This window comes from Neoarius graeffei, chromosome 7 (assembly GCF_027579695.1).
Source record: "Neoarius graeffei isolate fNeoGra1 chromosome 7, fNeoGra1.pri, whole genome shotgun sequence".
Classification (NCBI taxonomy): Eukaryota; Metazoa; Chordata; class Actinopteri; order Siluriformes; family Ariidae; genus Neoarius; species Neoarius graeffei.
In genome coordinates this window covers 100,821,660-100,842,567 of record NC_083575.1, presented here as the reverse complement: position 1 = coordinate 100,842,567, position 20,908 = coordinate 100,821,660, and the positions used below count along the sequence as shown (strand labels likewise).

General features: G+C 43.0%; 1 protein-coding gene across 12 annotated transcripts in view; it reads right to left on the bottom strand.

Annotated features, from left to right (window-relative positions):
• The window catches only part of LOC132889818 (zinc finger protein ZFP2-like), a 101,776-nt gene that overhangs the window by 9,756 nt on the left and 71,112 nt on the right, over nt 1–20,908 (bottom strand). For all 12 annotated transcript variants that reach the window (XM_060926675.1, XM_060926673.1, XM_060926676.1 and 9 more), the window contains 2 exons: nt 16,255–16,325; nt 15,924–16,090 (listed from right to left, as the gene is read on the bottom strand). In XM_060926675.1, coding sequence (XP_060782658.1) covers nt 15,924–16,090; nt 16,255–16,325 — 238 coding nt within the window. The remainder of the gene's footprint in view (nt 1–15,923; nt 16,091–16,254; nt 16,326–20,908) is intronic.

Below are 20,908 nucleotides of genomic sequence, written 5' to 3'. Positions count from 1 at the left end.
CTCTAACTGCTTCCATAAAGTAAGATCTTGGAGCTCTTGTCTCAAGGAGGAAGAAGGCATGTCTCCAGACTCCTTGTGCTCAATGACCACCTTGAGATCTGGGTCAGCCCTTTGCTTTTCTCTCATCTCCTCTTCAGTCCATTGACCAATTACAGGTAGTCCACGGTCATCTTCCTGCTGGAAGCCACTGGGCAGAGCATTAGAATGAATAGCAAGAGACTCCACAAGTGTGACAGATGGAATACGGCATGTGGAACCTTCAAGTGACCAATCAACATTATGCCTCTCACAGATGGCCTTCACGGCGTCAGGGAGAAAAACAACTTGGGTCTCCTGATCCTTGAGGTAATGTAGAGTGAACTGTTCAATTCTTTCACACTCTTTTCTTGACACAGCATCATCCTGGAGCTCCCCAAGGGGTCGACGGGAAAGTCCATCTTGGTTCCAAGTTCCTGCTCTAGACTGGAGCTTAAAGTTGTATGTCAATGGAGCTGACAACCACCTATAACTTGTGGCATCCAACTTAGCAGACATCAAGATAAGTTAAGGATTACTATCAATGATGACCGTGAAGTCAGCACCATACAAATAATCACTAAACTTAGCAGTGACTGACCACTTCGGAGTGAGAAACTCCAACTTATGAGTGGGGTATTTAGCCTCACTCTTGGTCTGTCCTCTGCTTGCAAAAGCAATAGCCCTCATCTGCCCATCTTGTTCTTGATACAATGCCGTATCAAGCCCTGTTGTGCTAGCATCGGTGTGAGGGATGGAGGGGAGTTTGGGGTCAGGAAATCCCAAGACAGGTGCTGTGGTGAGCTTGTTAATGATTTCCTCAAATGCTCTTTGGCATTCTGGAGTCCACCTTTGTCCAAAAGACTCCTTTGGATGGAAATACTGGTTAGGTTTTCCTTTCCCTTTGCTGCGCTTCCTGAGAGGTGGGTATCCTCCCGTGAGGTCATTGAGAGGTTTGGTGATCCTCGAATAGTCCTTCACAAACCGTCTATAATACCCAGAAAAGCCAAGGAAAGAGCACAGTTCTTTAAGATTCCTAAGTACTGGCCAGGTTTTTAAGGCCTCAATCTTCTGTGGCTCTGTCTCCACTCCATACTGAGAAACAACATGACAGAGATATCTGACTGAGGTCTGGAAAAACTTACATTTTTCTGATGACAATTTCAACCCATACTCTTTCAGTCGGTTGAGGACCTGCAGTAATCTTGACTCATGTTGCTCCAAGGTATTCGAGAAGATTATGAGATTGTCAATGAAGACCAACGCTTCTTTGTGGTTGAGATCACCCATGTATCGCTCCATTAGCCGTTGGAACATACCTGGCGCGTTGGTAACTCCCTGTGGCATCCTGTTAAATTCCCAGAAGCCAAGGGGGCAGACAAACGCGGTCTTCTGCTTATCAGTTTCTTCCATCTCCACTTGGTAATAGCCTGATTTTAAATCAAGAACTGAGAACCATTTCAAACCAGTCAGTAGGGAAAATACCTCCTCTAAGTTCGGCAGAGCGTAGGCATCTCTAATGGTCTGCGAGTTGAGTTTCCTGAAGTCGATACACAGCCACACAGAGCCATTTTTCTTCAGAACAATGACTATGGGGGATGCAAAGGGGGACTCAGATTCACGTATGATGCCAAATTCCAGAAGCTCTTGAAGATGTTTCTTGACGGTGTCTACATCTTGTGGATGGATGGGCCTAGCTTGCTGCTTGATTGGGGTGTTGTCACCTAGCTTAATACGGTGCTTCACTTTGTCAGGATGACCGAAGTCCATATCATGCTGAGAAAAGACCTCAGGCATGCTATTGACCAGTCTTGTGATCCGCTCTTTCCACTCTGGTGGTAGAGGGGAATCGCCAAAATCAAACTCCATCATTTTTATTTCAGGAGAGGTCAAGTTGGTAGAAAGTTATTTTCCCATCATCTGTTGAACAGCGTGGATCTTGGCCAACACTGTCCTTGGAGGAATAGTAATGTCATGTTGCGTCTCATTCTTCAGCAGGATTGACATAGAGCAGGAATGTTTGGCAGGTAGGGTGCTCAATGAGCTAACAACTAACAATTCGCCAGGAAGGGACGACCCAGATGCTGCCTCTACAACGGCCAATCTCTCTCCATGAGCACCACTCACATAGTCTTGCCCCTCCAAAAGAACTGTGCTGCCAGCTAGCACTACTTCAGGAGCATTGTTATGCATCCTCACCCATCCAAGGGCTCCAGCACATATCTGCCATTGCTGTGCTTCAAGGACTTTCAAAATTACTTTATAACCAGGAAGAAATGACTGAGGATGACAATCATGCTTCTCAACATAGTGGGAATAGAGAACATCTAGTGAGTTGGTGCCAATGAGAATCTGAGGCGTACTACCCACATCAGGAACAACCAACACCAAGGTAGGAACCTCAATCTCTTTTCCCAAGAACTCTTCTGGAAACAAGAGGTTCAGTTCCATGTATCCAAGGTAAGGAACAGCTTCTCCATTGGCTCCTTCTATCTGCAGCTCTACATTTAAAAGATCGTCCAAGGATTTCAAACAATGATGAGAAAGGTGACTCTTGAAGAACGCAAGTGGGATAGTGGTCAGCTGAGACCCAGTGTCTAATAGGCAATTAACTCTGTTGCCCTCAACAGTCACTTCAGCAGTGCATTTGGTTCCGACTAGCTTTGGTGGCGGAATGGTGTAAGTGGTGTTAACTCTACCACAGTTGCTAGCCACTCTTTTAATTTTCCTAGGGCACTTAGTTTGGTTTTCAGTCCCTGTCTGCCCTGCAACGGGGGCTTCTAGAAGTTTAACTGCTGGTTTCCCGTGGTGCCACTCTGCTGGTCCCATTTCTCTTGTTTCTCTTTAAGCAGTCGTCTCTTCTCTTCAACCAAAGGAGGATTTGGTTCATTCACACAGTTAACTGCAAGGTGAGCATCTTCCCCACAGCGGAAACAGTACCATGGTCGGAGCCTACTTTTTGCTGCTTCCCCTGAACTGGACTGTCTGCTTGCCTACTCAAGCGAGTAGGACGCTTCTTTGCTTTGATCCTGCTTTCTTAATCTTTATTTCTATACTTTACTTTCTCATTGAATTTCCACTTTTTTTTCTTTTCTTCATCTTTATAAGATTTCAATTTAATTTTAATTTCCACTTTTTTTTTAAATGCCAGGAAGCAAAAAATCCTGCAGAAAATGCATGGAATTAGAAGAGAGGATTTCTATTCTGGAATCAAAGATTAATGCTCTGCCAAAGACGGACGAATTAAAAGCGATATCTCAGGAAAGGAGTACAGAAACAGTGGCTGAGAATGCAGAGATTGCGCTCCGACAGACTGAGGACATTGCAGACCAAGTGGAAGAATTCATAACTCAAGCTGTACAAAATGTGATTACTGAAAACTGGCAAATGATGGGTGCTAAGACCAAAAACAAAAACAGAAGAGTAATTACTTCAACACCAGCTCGTTCTACAAATTACAATAGGATCTACAATCCTATGGAAAATCCACAGCCCATAAAGCTTCAGAACAAATTTGAATGCCTCAGGGATGTGGAAGAGGATTTGTCAAGTGGACAAACACATAGTAAAAAGAGATCGCACCAAGATCGAAGAGCTGTGAGAAGAGGCAAAAAGCAGCTCGTAACACCACCTGATCCCACAACCCTTGTTCTTGGTGATTCCACTGTAAGACAATTAAAAGGTTATGAGATGATTATTTGTTGTCTTCCAAATGCATCCATCTCTGACACCAAAGACAGCATTTTGAAACTCATGTCCGAGCATAAAACTATTAAGCGTATTGTTGTACATGTGGGAGCAAATGATGTTTTCAGAGAACAGCTGTTTGTCCAAGATGATTTCAGAAAACTTTTTTCTGAGCTCTATAAGACTGGAATTCAATCTTTTATCAGTGGCCCACTCCCAGCGAGAGGAAGTTTTGCTTTTTCTCGACTCTTCAGTCTTAACACCTGGCTTGGAAAAACTTGTTCTTCATTTGGTATGAATTTCATAGACAATTTTAATCTTTTTTGGAATCGCAAAGAATTCTACAAGCCAAATAGCACTGAACTCAGCTGGATTGGAGCCAAAGTCTTAGCAGACCACTACAAACTTGCAATCTTTTCTCAGCCAGCACCGAGGAAAACAGTTGATAAGATGTCGCAGACTGACATAGTTACAAAGCCTAAACAATCATCTTTGCAAGTCGTCATCAAGGACACACAAACATCTGACTTGCAGGCCTCCCAACATTCAAGGACAGACGACTCCACTTCTCCTCGGATGGATTTCCCAAATAGCATGAAAAAATTGCTCCCAATGGCTACACTCTCTTTTTCCAGCCCAAATTTGTCGCGACAAGCAGTGTACCCAGTTCATCAAAATTGTGTTCGTCCAGGACTTTCAGCTGGCTACAAATCTTTTTCACCATCCAAAAGATACATGTCATCTCCAGTCCTTTCACCCTCAAACCAAATGGAACATTTAGAAAGTCTTGTTTGATGTACTCTGGGTCCCTGCAAATGGATGTAGAAAAAAAGCTGGGATCCGATGTTGACACTATTCCTGTGTTGATAAGAAACAGAAAACATAGAGCACATTTAACCCTGGGGGTGAACCAATCTAATCTCCTTCCTGTTTTAAAACAGCATCAGAGTGCACAACCAAATATTACTGTAAAACTAGCTGTTTTGAACATTAGATCACTTTTAAACAAGTCATTTTTAATTAATGATCTTATTTGTAAACACAATCTTGATTTTTTGCTTCTAACTGAAACCTGGCTGGATCAAGCAAATAGTGCTACCACCCTTATCGAAGCAGCTCCCCCAAATTTTAATTTTTTGAATGTTACCCGACAAGGGAAAGGTGGAGGGATCGCAAATATATCCAAAGTCTCTTTTCAATGTAAACAATCCTCACTTGGTGATTTTATGTCCTTTGAACACTTATGTGCACTTGTTACATGCTCTCCTAACATATTATTATTAACTATTTACAGGCCTCCGAGACATTCAGCCACAGTCTTTCTTGAAGAGTTTGGTGAATTGTTATCAGTCATTTGCTTAGAGTTTGATTGTCTTATTATATCTGGGGATTTTAACTTGCATGTAGATAATACTGACAACATTTATGCCAAAGAACTATTTGCAATTATTGATAACTTTAACCTAGTACAACATGTACAGGGACCGACCCACTCTCGTGGTCATACTCTTGACCTCGTCATCACAAAGGGTCTTACTGTTTCTTATACTGTTGTTGACCTGGCCTTATCTGATCATTTCTGTGTTTTCTTTGAAGTTTCTATGTCTCCTCACATTCAGAATAGCTCAACAACTATAGGCAGGAGAGTCATAAACGACAACACATGTGCTCTTTTTAAGCAAGCTCTCTCTCAGAACTCAACCAAAATGTCAGACTCTGTAGATGATTTACTGGAATTTTTTAATTTAAATATGACCCAAATTATGGATGATATTGCTCCATTCAAAATAAAAAGAGTCAATGATAAGCAGAAAGCACCATGGAAGCAGTACCCGGCTGTTAAACTGCTAAAGAGAGAATGTAGAAGGACTGAAAGAAAATGGCGCAAATCTAAACTTCACATCCATTATCAAATCCATAAAGAGATGCTTTGTAATTATAATTATGAAATTCGTAAAGCAAGACAGTCTTTCTTCTCCAATATCATCAGCAGGAATATGAACAATGCCCGTGTGCGATTTTCAACAGTAGAGAAGCTAACTAATCCCCCACCACAATTAGCACCTGAACTTCTCTCAGTTAATAAATGCAATGAGTTTGCATCCTTCTTCAAAGGTAAAATTGATAAAATACGGCAGAATATTTCTCATAATATATCTCAGTTGCAAAAAATTGAAAAACTGCAATCACCAATGACACAGATAGATAACTTTAACACAATGTCAGAATTTTGTTTAATTGATTATGAGACTCTTAAAAAAACTGTACAAAATCTCAGTTCCTCAACATCTGAACTGGACATTCTGCCCACCAACTTTAAGTCTGTTCTTCATCTTATAATTACAGATGTGCTTCAAATTATAAATACATCCTTGGAGACTGGTGTTGTTCTTGTGTCCCTAAAAAAAGCTGTTGTAAAGCCCCTTCTTAAAAAAAATAATCTGGATCCTTCAGTGTTAAATAATTACAGGCCAATATCAAATCTACCATTCATCGGGAAAATCCTGGAAAAAATTGTCTTCAATCAATTAACTGCCTTCTTGATATCAAACAGCCGTTTTGATAATTTTCAGTCAGGATTTCGTGCCAATCATAGCACTAAAACAGCGCTGATTAAAGTTATAAATGACATACGTCTTAATACTGATGCAGGCAAAACATCGGTCCTGGTATTACTGGACCTCAGTGCAGCTTTTGATACTGTTGATCACAACATACTGCTATATCGACTTGAACACTGGGTTGGATTGACTGGTAAAGTTATCAATTGGTTAAAATCATACTTAAAAGATAGAAGCTTCTTTGTTACCCTGGGAAATTGTTCCTCAACGTCAATGCCCTTGACCTGTGGTGTCCCCCAGGGGTCGATTCTTGGACCATTACTTTTCAACCTTTATATGCTCCCACTTGGGCAAATTATCAATAAAAATTCAATTTTGTATCACTGCTATGCAGATGATACCCAAATTTATTTTGCTCCATCACCAAATGATTATGCCCCCCTTGAATGTCTCTACCAGTGTATCGATCAAATCAATAGCTGGATGTCACAAAATTTTCTTCAGCTGAACACAGATAAAACGGAAGTAATTCTATTTGGAAAAAAAAGATGAAAGACTCAGGATTACCACTATTCTTGACACAAAAGGGATTAAAACTAAAGAAATGGTTAAAAATCTTGGTGTTTTCATTGACAGCGAGCTAAACTTTGACAGTCACATGAAAGCAATCACTAAAACGGCATTTTATCACCTAAAAAACATTTCCAAACTAAGAGGACTTATGTCAAAACATGATCTGGAAAAACTAATACATGCCTTCATCTCTAGTAGGGTTGATTACTGCAATGGCCTTTTCACAGGCCTGCCAAAAAAGACCATCAAACGACTTCAGCTGGTTCAAAATGCAGCGGCGAGGGTTCTCACACGAACAAAAAGAACAGAGCACATTACTCCAATTCTAAGGTTCCTTCACTGGCTTCCAGTAAGCTACAGAATTGACTTTAAAGTATTGCTGCTGGTATACAAATCTCTAAATGGTACAGGGCCCAATTACCTCTCTGATATGTTGCAGCGGCCTAACCCAATCAGATCTACCAGATCGCAACAGAAAAATTTACTATTAAAACCAGTTGTTAAAACAAAGTGTGGTGAAGCAGCTTTTAGCTACTATGCAGTACAGCTATGGAACCAACTGCCAGAGGACATTAAAAATGCTCCTGCTGTTGGCAGCTTCAAATCTAGGTTAAAGACCAAGCTGTTTTCAGATGCTTTCTGTTAAATAATTAATATTTTTACATTTTTTATAATCTTTACTTTCTCTGCATGTTTTAAATTTACTTTAACTTTATTCTATTTTATTCTGCTAGTTTTTTTTTTTTCTTTCTTTTTCTCCTTTTTCTTTTTGGCATTTTAATTTTTTATTTCTACTATTGTTTAATTCTTATTATTTTCTTTTAATTCTTTTAATTCTTTTAATTAATTCTTTTAGAATAAAGATAAAATTATTTTATGTAATTTTATTTCTCTATTGTTTACTGTTTTTACTTCTGTAAAGCACATTGAACTGCCATTGTGTATGAAATGTGCTATATAAATAAACTTGCCTTGCCTTCTTATTTGAAGACTGGTGTTGCACTGCCCTGGAGAAACCTTTTGAGCATGCAGACAATGGTATCTGTTGACTCTGAGCCTGTACTGGGTTCACCTGTGCTTGAAGAATGGCAAGCTGATGCTTCAGTGTCCTTACCTCTGCTGATTCGAGGTGGTCACTATTAGTTTCATGGGTTGCTGTTCTCATGTCAGCAATCTGTGCTTGAACACCAGCAATCTATCTTTTCAAGGTGTGGGTTTCAGCTGTATCAGGATGCTTGCCTTTAGCTTTACATGGGGTGGTAGTCTGCATAACAGCAACCTGAGCTTGCATCTCATCGCGCTGTCTCTTCAAGGATTCAGTCTCAGTTGCCTCTTTCTCCAATGTAGTACAGCTGCATGCAGTTAGCTGTTGTGCTGCAGCTCTCAGTTTCAGGGCAGCAGGACTTTGCTTATTTAGTCCAAGGTGATGTTTCATACGACTCTGTTTACTGGGTTAGGGGAAGTCATGGCCTAATGGTTAGAGAAACAGCTTTGGGACCAAAAGGTTGCTGGTTCGATTCCCCAGACTAGCAGGATTGACTTAAGTGCCCTTGAGCAAGGCACCTAACCCCCAACCGCTCTGGCAAGAGTGGTGGCGTACCTTGTGTCTGATTAGCCAAAGAAAAACTGATGATGTGATCATCAGTTCGGGCATTGAACCCGAACAACTGTTTACTGGCCCATTTGTCTTCCTCTGTTCTGACAAGTAGGACCAGTTCAGTAAAAGAGGGTGGTGCTTTTGCTTTTCGCTCCAATTGGACATCAGAGATCAGTCCATCATTCCAGCAGCCTCAATAGAACTGCTTTAAGAGGTAGCAATCTCATTCAGTCTCTGTGACACCACCTCGCCTGACCACAGCGCTTAGGGCAACCTGCAAGCAGTTCAAGTACTTAGATGGTTTTTCATCATGGTTCTAAAGTGTTACCATGAACTTGGCCAATAACTCATCTCCATCATCTACTGAGCCACAGACTGAATCTAGCAGCTGAAGATACACTGATGGCAGAGCTTGATGGCTAACATGCTTGATGACATCAGTAGCTGGAGGCAACAGGCTGTCTAGGATCTTGCGTGTCCTGTGCAAATCAGGTATGGATGGATCAGTTAAGATCAAGTCAACATTTGCCCTCCAGGTGTCATAGTCAAATTCACGGTTAGGACGGGAAATCTTTCCAGAGAAAGGTCTGAGGCGAAAGGAAGAGTGCATCGGGGACAGAGATTCATTGGCTCGCACAACATGCTCAACAACCACATGTTGCACAGCAAGGGGGTTAACACTGTTCACAGTAAGGACTGAGGGTGTCGCTGCAGCTGCACCATCATCGCTACTGACTCAGTTCGACAGGAAGCCTTGGTTATGCGTGTTCAAGTTAGCAGATACGCTACTTGCTGGTGCGGTTGCCAACACAGCAGGCTGTGATTGACCCTTCATTCTGGTAAGGGAGGACATTACCTGTGGACTCCTAGTAGTGGCCTGTTTCCTTAGCAAGGTAGGCTTAGTTTCACCTGAGATAGTTGAAACCTTACCAGCTGTATTTCCACCATCTCCTTTACTCCAACATGGTCAGCTTGGATTAAGGGGGGACACCCAAGCAGCATCAGCAGACGAGAGGGTTTGTGGCTTTACTGATAATGGCACTTCGACATTCTAGGCCTCCCCATCAGAAGCTGATGCATCAGGATGCTCTGGTGGGTCATGACTTGATAACTTTGATTCAGAGACCTCAACTGGAGTAGTAGTGTCAGCAGGGAGGTGCACACCTTCCCCTGTGCTCATCTTCATTAGTTCCTCCTGAAGCACCTTTTGAAATGACTTCCCACTCTTATTAGCAATGGCTTGCAGTTCCTCAAGATACCCCTTGGTGACACTACTACTGGCAGTGCTAGTGTAAACGCTATTCAAGGAGCACACATAAAAGGTGGCATCTGCATCAGCCAAACTCTGTAACTCTACTGGCAATGTGGGTCCTAATGTGTGCATTGCAGAGCTATTTGCAAATTCCACAATGGAGCAGAGATGAAAGTCTGATCTTGGATCATCAATAACTAGTACTCTATTAATGGAGCCATAGCTTTTTAGGTGCTCCTCAAGCTCCTCATCTATTTCAGTTTGAGTTAACCCAGTGACGAGAAGTGAATTACGAACATTTGCCTCTTTGTTTTTCACTATATCCATTGTTCTATATTGTTGTTTCCTTTTTTTCCCGTTTTACTCCTGCTACTCAATGATACTCCACTTTCTCCTGGCTGGCTTGCCAAGTTCTGTAACCTACTTCAGCTCACACTATTAAGAGTAACCGCTGGAGGTTATAGATGCCTATACCACTATATGTTTACCTTTTGGACCAGCACATCAAAAGATTAGGCTCGCTACTGGAGAAAGGGGTATCAGAAATTGCATTGAGTAGAAGAGCAAAAACGCACACAACTCAGGTAAGTTTTATGTGTATTGTATTAACGCATAAACAAATAACAAAAAAATAAAATAAAATTAGAAATGTCCTTCAGTGCATGAAATGTCAAAATATCAATCCAGAAATGAAATATATAGATCAACCGGGTGGATAACAAAATCACAGTTCTTCTCTCCAATTTGGTTGGCTTGCCACAACTGCTGGAAGCTACCTCCACCTCTACAGTACGGAAGTGGTCACAGCAGAAGAGTCCATGCGCCGCCCCTGGGGTTCACAGAAGAAGGAAAACCATAAAAAAAAAAAAAAAAAAAAAGAGACAAAAAAAACCCCAGCCAGAGATCAAAATCCTGTACACACATACAGTGGCACTACGATCACAAGTCACGCCAATCCACCTTCCAACCGCTTCCAAAAACACAAGGGACATGGGAGTTCAGCAACGTGCAATTTCGTAAATGGAACTTTCCATCGTTCGTATGCTAACAGTTTAAACTAGCAGCATAGCCAGCAATTTACTTGCATTTCTTCTAGCGTCCGTCGCAAAAAAAAAACAAAAAAAAAAAACACAAAATCCTCGCTCAGCCAGCGGGCAAAACAATTTTTATGCTGTTGACTCTTACAATGACAGCAAGAGGAAGGTAAAATGTCGAAGTTTCAAGTGCTCAGTGAGCAGAATCTGCCACGAATGTCGGCAAGCAGCCGCCTTCAGAGAGGAAAACTAACAGCATAAAGTCACCGACAGCTTTGGATTGGCTCAGCTTGCGCATGTGAACTCCACGTCACCCATGTCCTTGCACATGTGAACTCCACATGTCACCCATGTCTTTGGGCATGTGACCTCCACATGTCACCCATGTCTTTATCCCATGAAAGAAGAGCACATTCGTCACTTTTGAGATAAAATGAAGTGCGTATGAATAAACCTGTGTGTGTTTATTCCTTTTTGGATTTATAAATATATTTAATATATTTTTGTCATAAATCCTATTTATCCATGTGTCATGAACTGTAGGCATTTATTTATTTAGCAAATAATCTATGGTCAACTAAACTAATGACTAGGATGTAGTGACCAGGGCTACCCCCTCCCCTCCTAAAGGTGTGTACGTCCCGTTAGACCCACATGACTACGGACTGTCCTAGGTGCTGCTTGAACATCTGCATAGCCATGATTCTGAAGCGCATCTGTAAAGGCGAGGTTGAGGCCCTGGAAAAGTGACTGGACTATAGACAGTAAGGGATTTCCCAGCTGACTGTACTGTAGTCTTTCAGGTTGCTCACTATGCCTCTGGGAATGTCTGGGGATAGTATCTCTCTTATCCATGATGACTGGAGACCGTCTTCCTTCAGACATACCAGGTGCTGTCCCTTCATAGACCCTGTGTACTGACGGTTCCTTAGGAGGTTCATTGACGAGGCATTCCGCATCTCCCCTGCTGTCACTGAATGACAGGTCAGACAAAACAGGAAGGCTCTCATTCATCACGTCCGGTTCAGAGGGAGACTCCATCATACTCTTTGGGGAACCTGTTTCTCTGTGCTCAGAGATGTGCTCGGCCTCTGACTCAACAACAGCTGAGCATTCTTTCCACTCAGAAGAACTGGCTGATCCCTTAGGATGTAGCTCATTTGAGGTGCGATTGCAGAGGGTTATCAGTTCCTCTGGTTTTGATCCAATCCAATCCAGCTTTATTTATAAAGCACTTTAAAAACAACCAGAAGGTACCAAAGTGCTGTACATGATACAATGATAAAAACAGATATATAATAAAACAAAACAAAATAAATAAGATAAATAAAATAAAAACATCTTACAGGGTGTCAAAGGCCATGGAAAAGAGATGGGTCTTAAGAAGGGATTTAAAAACAGACAAGGAAGACACCTGTCTAATGTGCAGAGGCAGATCATTCCACATTTTAGGGGCTGCCACAGTGAAAGCACGGTCCCCTCTGAGCTTGCACTTAGTTTTTGGCACCCTCAGGAGCAGCTGATCAGCTGACCTGAGAGAGCGGGTGGGTGAATATAAGTGCAGCAATTCAGAGAGGTAGGGAGGGGCGAGACCATTGAGAGATTTAAAGGCAAATAAAAGAATTTTAAAATGAATCCTAAAATGTATGGGCAACCAGTGGAGTGAGGCTAAAATGGGGGAAATGTGGTCATATTTGCGTGTGCCAATTAAAAGACGTGCAGCAGCATTTTGTACCATCTGGAGATGGTTAATGGAGGACCCACTAACCCCCACATAAAGTGCATTGCGGTAATCCAGCCGTGTGGTGACAAAGGCATGGACTACTGTCTCAAAGTGCTGCTTTGAAAGAATTGGCTTTATTTTGGCTAGCTGCCTCAGTTGATAAAAACTTGACTTCACAACTGTCTTGATCTGACTGTCAAGTCTGAGGTCAGAGTCCACCTTAACTCCCAAGTTAGTAATATTGGATTTTAGGTATTGAGCCAAGGAACCTAGATCTAGACAGAGGGTTTCAGAGCTGCCACCAAAAACAATCACTTCTGTCTTCTTTTCGTTAAAATTTTAAAAATTTAGAGCCATCCAGGCCTTTATGTCATCAAGACATTCAAGTAAGGGTCTTACAGAGAATGCTTGATTCTTTTTAAGAGGCATATAGACCTGAGTGTCATCTGCATAACAATGAAATGAAATACCATGCTTCCTAAATACAGAACCAAGCGGGAGCAGGTACAAAGGAAAGAGAAGAGGGCCTAAGACTGAGCCCTGCAGGACACCACATGACAGAGGAGCAGAGGAGGATACAGTCTCACCAAGGCTCACACAGAAAGTTCGATCTGCCAAGTACAACCTGAACCACTCCAGTGCTATGCTACTGATGCCCACCCACTGCTCAAACGTGAAATTAAAACGTCATGGTCTACAGCAGGGGTGTCCAAACTGATCCATAAAGGGCCGTGTGGCTGCAGGTTTTCATTCCAGCCATGCAGCAGCACACCTGATTTGGCTTATTCAATCAACTGACACACCCACCCTTTAATCAAGGGTGGGTGTGGCTGCAAGTATTTGACTGTGTGAAGACAGTTCAGTTGATTGAATGAGCCAAGTCAGGTGTGCTGCTGCATGGCTGGAATGAAAACCTGCAGCCACACGGCCCTTTATGGATCAGTTTGGACACCCCTGGTCTACAGTGTCAAATGCAGCAGTTAGGTCTAAAAGTACAAGAACAGCACATTCACCAGAATCACAAGTTAAAAGAATATCGTTAAAAACTCTTAAAAGAGCTGATTCTGTGCTGTGCAGTGATTTAAAACCAGATTGGAAAACCTCAAGAATATTGTGCTCCTCCAGAAAGGACATTGATTGTAGACTGTCTTTTCGAGGAGTTTTGAAAGGAAGGGCAGTTTGGAAATAGGCCTATAATTAGCCAAAACTGCGGAATCTAAACCTATTTTTTTAATTAAAGGTTGCACTACTGCATGTTTAAAGTTTTTAGGGACTACACCCGAGGACAAACTGCTGTTAATAACTGCAAGCACGGATGGACCCACAGTAGGAAAAACCTCTTTAAATAATCGAGAGGGGACAGCATCATTAGGAGAGCCTGAGGGCTTTAAATGACCAACAGTGTCCTGTAAATCTGACAGAGTCACAGACTCAAACCTATCAAAGACAGCTGAGCAGGGGACAGAGACTGAAGGGTCATATGCAGAAGGTGAAATTAGAGTCCTAGTGCCAGCAACCTTGTCAATAAAAAAGTGAAGAAAATCTTCACAAACAGCAGGCGAAGCCTCAATACCGACGGTCTGCGGAGCGTTAAGAACAGAGTCGATAGTCTTAAACAGAACACGAGGCTTATGACAGTTTGACAGAATAATATCAGAGAAATTTTTAGTTTTAGCAGCTTTCACAGTTATCTGATAGTTACGCCAGCACTCTCAACATTTGAAAAGACACTTGCAGTTTGTCTCTCTTCCATTTGCGCTCAGCTCTACGGCACTGGCATCTGACAGCACGAGTAGTGTCATTTAGCCAGGGTTCACATTTAGTTTTAGGCTGCCTAATTTTTAATGGAGCCACAGTGTCTAAAACAATTCAGCAAGAGGAGTGGAACCATGAACTAAGCTCATCCGTGTCGTTGCACATTGATTCAGGAACGACACAGCTCTGATTAAAAACGGCCGAGAACTGACCAGCAGTGGAAGGGTTAATGACGTGACAGCACCGGGCAGCAACAGCGCGAGGTTTAACTGTGTTACCAGCAACAACATCAAACAGTACAGGCATATGGTCCGAAAACACTGCGTCACCGATCTCCAAATTAAAAACAGGCAAACCATATGATAAAACAAGATCGAGTGTGTGTCCACGTTCTTGTGTGGGACCAGAAACAGACTGTACTAGATTAAAAGAGTCAATGAGGTTAAGAAAGTCTTTCACCATTGGCTTATCAGGACAACACACATGAACATTAAAATCCCCAACAATAAGGACACGGTCATACTCAGGCATAATTTCAGCCAGGAAATCAGAAAAGTCACTTATGAAGTCCTTATTGTATTTGGGAGGTCTGTAGACCACTACAAACAACACTGTGTGAGGGCGAGCCAGTTCAAATAAACTCATCTCATCTTCTCTAGCCGCTTTATCCTGTTCTACAGGGTCGCAGGCAAGCTGGAGCCTATCCCAGCTGACTACGGGCGAAAGGCGGGATACACCCTGGACAAGTCGCCAGGTCATCACAGGGCTGACACATAGACACAGACAACCATTCACACTCACATTCACACCTACGGTCAATTTAGAGTCACCAGTTAACCTAACCTGCATGTCTTTGGACTGTGGGGGAAACCGGAGCACCCGGAGGAAACCCACGCGGACACGGGGAGAACATGCAAACTCCGCACAGAAAGGCCCTTGCCGGACACGGGGCTCGAACCCAGACCTTCTTGCTGTGAGGCGACAGCGCTAACCACTACACCACCGTGCCGCCCTTCAAATAAACTCATCTCAAAGCTTATTGATGGAATAAGCTCCACCGAAAGATCTGCTGCCTCTCTTTCAGATGCGTATCTCTCTTCCTTATCTTGATCGCCAATTACAGAGGTTTCCATCTTATCATCCAGACCGGCAGGAGCAGAGAGCATACCAACTGGAGTCTGGGCTGGTTGATTAAGGACACTTTCCTTAAATTTTTCACCTGCTGCTACATTTCTTTTACCAACAACAATTTTGGTTAAAGGCAGGACACCATGTTCTTCATGGTCCTCATCAGGAAATGGCTTGAAACAAAAATACAATCCACAATATTTCAGAATAATCAGCATTGAGTTTATTCACTGTGTTGAGTGGAAGATGTTTAGCTATTCTTCTGCCATCAGTAATAATTTCATTTGTGAGAAATGTAGATTAATTAGCACTCTTATGAAGAAGAGCCAGACTTTACAGAGGACTCGCAATAGCAAGAGATACAGTGGGCTGACTTCATGTGTCTCAGAGGAAGCAGATAGACTTCACCCTCTCTGGGTGGTCACTGTCATATGATAGAGAAGACCTATCTGGTTGGTGGAACTGGCCAAAACGAATTCTCTGTGGGAGTGTTCCATTGTACAACAGCTTTCATCCCAGAAATACTGTTAGGCTAAGAAATGTGTCACTAGATGATGCAGAAAATAACCTCTATAAATCTCTTAGACTATAGTAACACCTTGCTGTCTGGTTGTTCCTGTAGGTGCTTTGGCGTACTCCTCTTCATACCACACCAAGAGCTCCTGTCCTGGGTTAATGGGTCGACAGCAACGATACAGAATTCCCCCTCGATATTGAAATGCCACAAGATTCTGTTCTTCATCATTACGGGCACAATTCACATACCTAAAAGAGTGAGGCAACATTCCAGAAAAGGTAAAAATCAGATCAGAGTTACAGACTTAGAAAAAAACATGGCGGAGATATCAGTGACATGAAGATAAAGTTCTTCCAACAAATGATGAGCTGTAAAATCACTGAAAAGACCCAACAACTGGTGTATTCCTCACCTCATCCAATTCACATGCATGTCTCTTTTGGCATCTATGTATTCTTCATACCTCACACTGCTCCTGTATACCTGTAGAAAAATATCACATTTACATTTTCTTCATTCTTCATTCATTCAGTCTATACTTTTAAATGAGGTATACAGAAACAAGAATGATGGCTCATGCCAATAATATATTAAGCCTCATGAAGGCTGAATTAAAGATTCTTGACCATCTTTAGAGTCACAAAACAGCCAACAAGCTCCAAGATGAATTTAGTAACTATAGGAAAATGCAGACAAGGTTTTTCAATCAGAATTTAGGCAAAGGAAAGGTTTCTCATAAAAGGCTTTATATCTGACATAGCAAAGCTGTGTTGTGAATCAGACCTCTCTGATAAATATCTGTCCCTTGCGTTTTGGTCTCTAAACAGATAGCTCCAAAAATGCACAACTTTAAAGTCAGTTCTGTCAACTAAATGGGTTTTATAAAAAATATTTTGGATTTGTACAAGTTATATTTATTTATTTTCCATAAGTGTTTGGGAGCTAATGCTGGTTTAGTTCAGTATAGCAGTGTTTATTTTGAATGTAAAGAATTTTAGTTTTAGTCTTAGCCATGTTGTTAAAAAGGGCCACTTTCCTTTAAGACACTTTACCTTTAAGGCATGGACTAAGCGGCAGCGCGAGTTAATAGTGCTAGTTCATAGCGCGAGGAGAGAGCAAAAAACTGCAGCGCGGCTCGAAGATGCAACTAGGACTTTAAGTTTATAGTCAATTTGTGTTCTATCATTTTGTTTGTTCCTCCACGAAGTGTGCGTCTCTAAAGTAAGCAATGCTGCCTAGTTGAGTTGAGTAATAGTTAAAATATTTCGACGCCAATTAGTGCTGAATGTGTAAGTGATTGTCGGTTTGGGTGTGCCGTTATGGTTTGAATCTTTAATGTGGTAACGTATGCCTGAACGATAATTCATCGAGTGAATCCACCAAGTTGTACCAGTTGTTATTATGTACATTGGCAATTAGTAAGAACAGACGAAGTGCCTTTATGTTTCAGTAAAGATAAAGTGGTATTATGTTTAATATAGATGCAATCCCTTTGTTACAGTGCTGTATTTAGCCCAAGTCAGTCAGTTATGTATTGTATCAGTGTTTATGCAGTTAAGGTGATTTAGTGGACATCCATAACATAATTACTGATTATTTCTTTATTGTATATTTGTTTCTTGCAGACCACACACACACCACCACAGACAAACAGACAGTATACAAATACCAGTGACATTGCAATTGTATGGGAAGATTAAAGGACATTTATTTGAAAGAAAGTTGGATCCCTTTATGTTGAACTCCATATTAAGAGTCCTGATCGACTCTCAACAGCGTCTGAACAATCCAAACCAGCTTACATTAATACCCATCAACAATTTTGGTCCTTCGAGCCGGATAAAGCAGATAGCTGTTTGAAGATGGAATATCCTGAGTCACAACCCAACTCCAGATCTGCATCACCAGCAAGCCAAATCGAGCCAGTAAACCATCCCATTCTTCCTCAAGCCAGAGAACTGATGCAGAACTACATGGGTGACACAGAGAAGAACCGCCCGTTGTCTAAGATACACACCACGCGTCAGCAAACCCACGAAACCCACATCACTCTGAGTAATCAGAACAACGCGATGTCTGAGTTAGTTGCTGCCGTACAAGAAGTCAGGCAACAAAATGTCACTCTCCAGCAACAGTTTGAGGACCTCATGAGTGAGCTAAGATCTCCACGCCCTCATGCTACCCCAGTGTTATCACAACCGTCTCTGCTGCCGAAGTCTGAGGTGTACAGCCACCCAACATCCCGCCGGACAGAAGCGCCTGGTTCTGAGTATGAACATTCCTACAATCATCATCTCGACCGCCACTACAGTGTAGCAAGTGACCACACCCCTCTCCAATCCTCACAGCATCCAAGAGAAAGCTACGCTCTCCGTTCTAGCATCACTGGTGGAGACCGGTATGGTCAGAGAAGGGAAACACATTCCTTACATACAGACTACGGCACAAGAGGCAATAGCGCTTTCGCCACAGAACCCGGTTACCCCTTCTCTCGTTCTCGTCGTATGGATATGTCGCCTACACGTGAGAGCACATACAGAGGGCCCAAAGCAACTATACCGTGCATGACTTCACCTGACTCAAGACAGTTTTCCAGGATGAAGACGGCACTGGAGAATCTTCTGCCAGATGACGCCACAGAGAGATATAAATACCAGATCCTCACTGACCACCTCAAATGTGAGGAGGCCCTTCTCGTGGCAGATTCATATCTTAACTCCAGGCACCCATACACAGATACTATGCTGGCTCTCACCAAGATGTATGGGCAACCACACAAACTGGCCCTACAGCGGATATCAGAGATGATGGATGGCCCAAGTATCCGTACTGGTGATGTGAAGTCCTTCAGCATGTTCGCTCTACAAGTACGCTCCCTAGTAGGCATGCTGGAACAGCTGGGGAGAGGAGGCGATGTAGAACTACTATGTGGTTCCCATGTGTCAAGGCTACTAAGTAAGCTACCTTATGACCTTACCTACAGTTTTAAGAGGTACATCCATCCCAGGAGAGTGGAAATCCCTACCCTGGTCGACTTCGCTGAGTGGCTTGAATATGAGCTCGAAATCCAAGATGACAACGGGAAGCCCCGTGGTAAGAATGAAGAGCCCTATAACAGGAAGAGAGATCAGAAGCGAGAGTCCAACCACGGTAATAAGACCACGACTGTTCTCCTGGGTACGGAATCCACCTCCAAGCCCAGTGCATCGGTAGCGTCCTCGGCAGTTGAGCCTTCAGCCAGTAAAGCCACCAAGGAGCAGAAGGGAAAGGCCTACTGTCCATATTGTGACAATGACAAACACTTTCTTAATAGCTGCGCTAACTTCAAGCAACTTAGCAAAGAACAGAAGGTGTCATGGATAAAGGGCAATAACCGGTGTTGGCGTTGTGGCCGTGGCCACCAAGCTGCTAAATGCACTCTGAAGGCGCCCTGCAAGACGTGCAACAGGAGACATCTGCTTGTTCTGCATGAGGTTAACGATAGAGCAGAGCATGAGGCTCAACCCCCAGCAAAAGTCCGAGCAGAGAGCTGCCTCGCAAATACGGTTAACAAAGTTTTGTATGTCGACCGCCCCACATATGACTGTAAGGTGCTACTGAAGATCAGTAAAGTCATCATTAGGAACGGGAACCAATCCATGGAGGCTTACGCTGTCCTAGATGATGGTTCGGAGAGGACGATTCTCCTCCATTCTGCAGTACAGAAACTAGGCCTTGTAGGCAAACCAGAGAAGTTGGCCCTCCGCACAGTCAGACAGGAGCTACAGGTCCTCCATGGGGCGGCCATATCGTTCACTATATCCCCAGCTTCAGAGCCCAAGAAGAGGTACGGTGGTGTAGTGGCTAGCACTGTTGCCTCACAGCAAGAAGGTTCTAGGTTCAAACCCAGCTGCTGGCGGGGGCCTTTCTGTGTGGAGTTTGCATGTTCTCCCTGTATTTGCGTGGGTTTCCTCTGGGTACTCCAGTTTCCCCCAGTTAGGTTAACATGGGGCGGCCTTGGGCTGAAGTGCCCTTGAGCAAGGTGCCTAACCCCTGACTGCTACCCGGGTGCTGTAGTATGGCTGCCCACCGCTCTGCGTGTGTGTTCACTGCTTCAGATGGGTTAAATGCAGAGGATGAATCTCACTGTGTTTGAAGTGTGCATGTGACAAAGGTTTCTTCTTTCTTCTTCTTATGTGGCTTGTTTTGTCACTGTATGGGAGTTATGTGGAATTAGCCATGACTGTAATAGTGATGGCCGCTATTTTCCTATCAAGATGTTACTTTGTTAAATTAGATTAGACAGAACTTTATTGATCCCTTTGGGAGGGTTCCCTCAGGGAAATTAAAATTCCAGCAGCATCATTACAGGATAAACAGAGAATAGAAAATAGAAAAAACTTCTAGATAAATTAAGTTTAAATATTTATATATACAAATATAAAAGGAATAAAATATGGGGGGGGGGGATCCAGCAGGAGAGGTATTGCACATTGTCCAGTATTGCTTTTTGTCAGGCTAGGCTACTGCTCCATCCCATCCTCTGTCCTCCTGTTACCCCTTCCCCCCCCCCAGAGAGGAGTTGTACAGTCTGATGGCATGAGGGACAAAGGAGTTTTTAAGTCTGTTAGTCCTGCACTTGAGAAGGAGCATTCTGTCACTGAACAGGCTCCTCTGGTTGCTGATGACGGTGTGCAGAGGGTGCTAGCATCGTCTATGATGTTCAGTAGTTTGTCCATAGTCCTCTTCTCTGCCACCATCACCAGAGAGTCCAGCTTCATGCCGACCACAGAGCCGGCCCGCCTGATCAGTTTGTCCAGCCTGGATGTGTCCTTCTTGGACGTGCTGCCCCCCCAGCACACCACGGTGTAAAACAGGACACTGGCAACCATGGACTGATGGAACATCCACAGGAGTTTCCTGCAGATGTTAAAGGACCGCAGCCTCCTCAGGAAGTATAGCCTGCTCTGTCCCTTCCTGTACAAGTGGTTGGTGTTGCAAGTCCAGTCCAGCTTGCTGTCCAGCCACAGCCCGAGGTACTTGTAGGAATCCACAGCCTCCACCTCAACTCCCTCGATCAGAACTGG